Source organism: Suricata suricatta, chromosome 11 (assembly GCF_006229205.1).
Source record: "Suricata suricatta isolate VVHF042 chromosome 11, meerkat_22Aug2017_6uvM2_HiC, whole genome shotgun sequence".
In the NCBI taxonomy this organism is placed as follows: domain Eukaryota; kingdom Metazoa; phylum Chordata; class Mammalia; order Carnivora; family Herpestidae; genus Suricata; species Suricata suricatta.
This window is the reverse complement of record NC_043710.1, coordinates 3,347,094-3,349,148: the sequence shown is the minus strand read 5'-3', so window position 1 is coordinate 3,349,148 and position 2,055 is coordinate 3,347,094. Positions and strand designations below refer to the sequence as shown.

The window sequence follows — 2,055 nt, the reverse complement described above, 5'->3', positions numbered from 1 at the left end:
CCCCCCCCCCCCCGTCCATGCGCTCTCCCCTGGCTGCGTGTGGCCCGCCCCCTCCCCAGTTGCCCCCACTGCAGAGACACCTCCACCCACTCCCCAAATCCCAGGGGACCCACTCGGGGAGGGCAGACACCCTTGCACCCCTCTTCCCCGGCGGCGGGGAGAAAGGCAGCCTCGGGCGATTTGCATTTCTATGAAAACCAGGCTTCGGGGGCACCTCCGCCGCGGGGCAGCCGCGGCGCCTCCGGGATGGCTTTTGGGCTCTGCCCCTCTCCGCTCCCCGGCGCTCAGAGCCCGCGCCCCCTCCCCCTGAGCCCGCCCCCCTCCCCTCCCCGCCCGCTCCCATTCTCTGCCCGGCTTTGATCTCTGCTTAACAACAGTAACGTCACACGGACTACAGGGGAGTTTTGTTGGAAGTTGCAAAGTCCTGGAGCCTCCAGAGGGCTGTCGGCGCAGCAGCAGCGAGCAGCAGCGTCCGCGCGCTCCGGCGTGGGGCAGACGAGCTCGAGGGAGCGCGGGGCAGCGGGAGCCAGAGCCGAGCGCGGACCGACCCGGGACCCACCGCCGTCCCCAGGCCGCCCAGCAGAGCCCCAGCCATGGCACACCAACTGCTGTGCTGCGAGGTGGAGACCATCCGCCGGGCGTACCCCGATGCCAACCTCCTCAACGACCGGGTGCTGCGGGCCATGCTCAAGGCGGAGGAGACCTGCGCGCCCTCCGTGTCTTACTTCAAGTGCGTGCAGAAGGAGATCCTGCCGTCCATGCGGAAGATCGTGGCCACCTGGATGCTGGAGGTGCGGGGCTTCGGGCGCTTTCGTAGGACTTTCCTGCAACTTGTTGCCCAAACCTACATTTCTTTGCCGCTCATCTCCCTCCCTTCTCACCCACCTCAACTGTGAAGTTTGCCGGGGTGTTGCTAGGAACCGCATTTTCACAATACATAGATATTGCGGGTATTTTTGAACGAATAAGAGGTGGGGGTGGGGTCTTTTGAGATTCCCTATCCTGGCGGGGTGGGGGGGAGGTGGTGGAGCGGTCGGGGAGGGGTCCCTTCGGGTGAGAAAGCCAATGCTAGGGGCACCCCAGTTGGCCCGAGGGTGCGGGCCGGCCGCCTGGGCGCCCTTTGTGGCCCCTGCCTGCGCCCGAGCCCCGCTGCGCCTCCTCTCAGGCGGCACGGCCGCGAGCCGCCTGCTCCAGGGGGAGGGGGCATAGATTTGATTTTTAAATTAATATCCATGGACACGTATGCAAGGGCCTCTCGTGCCAGTATTATGCGCCATCTTTGTTCTTTTATTGCAAAGCAAAAGTGTTTATTAATAATTGGGGGTAGGGTGGGGGCGGGGAGCGGCCGGTGAGGCGCTGGGGCCGCTGCGAGGGGCCGCGCGGCTGCATGGAACCGGAGGGAGGGGCGCGGGGACGGAGCGCGCGCAGCTTGGGGGGGACCCCGCTCTGGAAGAGGGGCCCCATTGTTCAAGCTGCTAGTCCCGGGGCGCCCCGCACGGCCAGCCTGGGCCGGAGAGCACGCCGAGCTGCAAGGTCGCGTGGCCCCCGAGACGCTGGGGGTTGACCCTGGTCTGCAGGGGTCTCGGCTTGGGAGACCTGCCTGGAGCGAGCCGGCGGCCCGGGGCACATTTTCAGGCCGTCAGTGGGCGCCCGGGAGACCCGCAAATATTTTTAAATAATTTTTGAAAGTGCGGCGTGGTGCCCTTGCGAGAGGGAAACGGCGCCCGCGCCCAGGGGGAGGGGGGGGCCACCGAGTTTGAATTCCTGGGGCTCTCCCCGGAGTCCCCAACGAGCTCTCGACCCCCGGCCTGGGTAAAGGGCCGCCCGAGGGTCATTTTCAGGGGTTTTTTATGTACCCAGTTATTTTTTTTATATTTTTAAATATTTTTTGAAAAGATGACGTCTGGGGAAATGCGGCGCGGCGGCCTGGGACGCCACCTTTGTGTCTCGCAGACGCTGTGAGCGCGGCGCCCAGCCCCGCGGCCCGCCCCGCGGCCCCGCACCCCATTTGGGGCGAGCCCCGGCCTGGCGGACCCCGGAGCACCCACGCGGGCC

General features: G+C 65.9%; 1 protein-coding gene across 1 annotated transcript in view; it reads left to right on the top strand.

Moving 5' to 3' along the window:
* Positions 1–451: 451 nt before the first annotated feature.
* Positions 452–2,055, top strand: part of CCND1 (cyclin D1) — an 8,977-nt gene continuing 7,373 nt past the window's right edge. Inside the window, exon 1 of the mRNA XM_029957251.1 lies at positions 452–791. Within this exon, the coding sequence (XP_029813111.1) occupies positions 594–791 (198 nt within the window). The 5' untranslated portion in view covers positions 452–593. The remainder of the gene's footprint in view (positions 792–2,055) is intronic.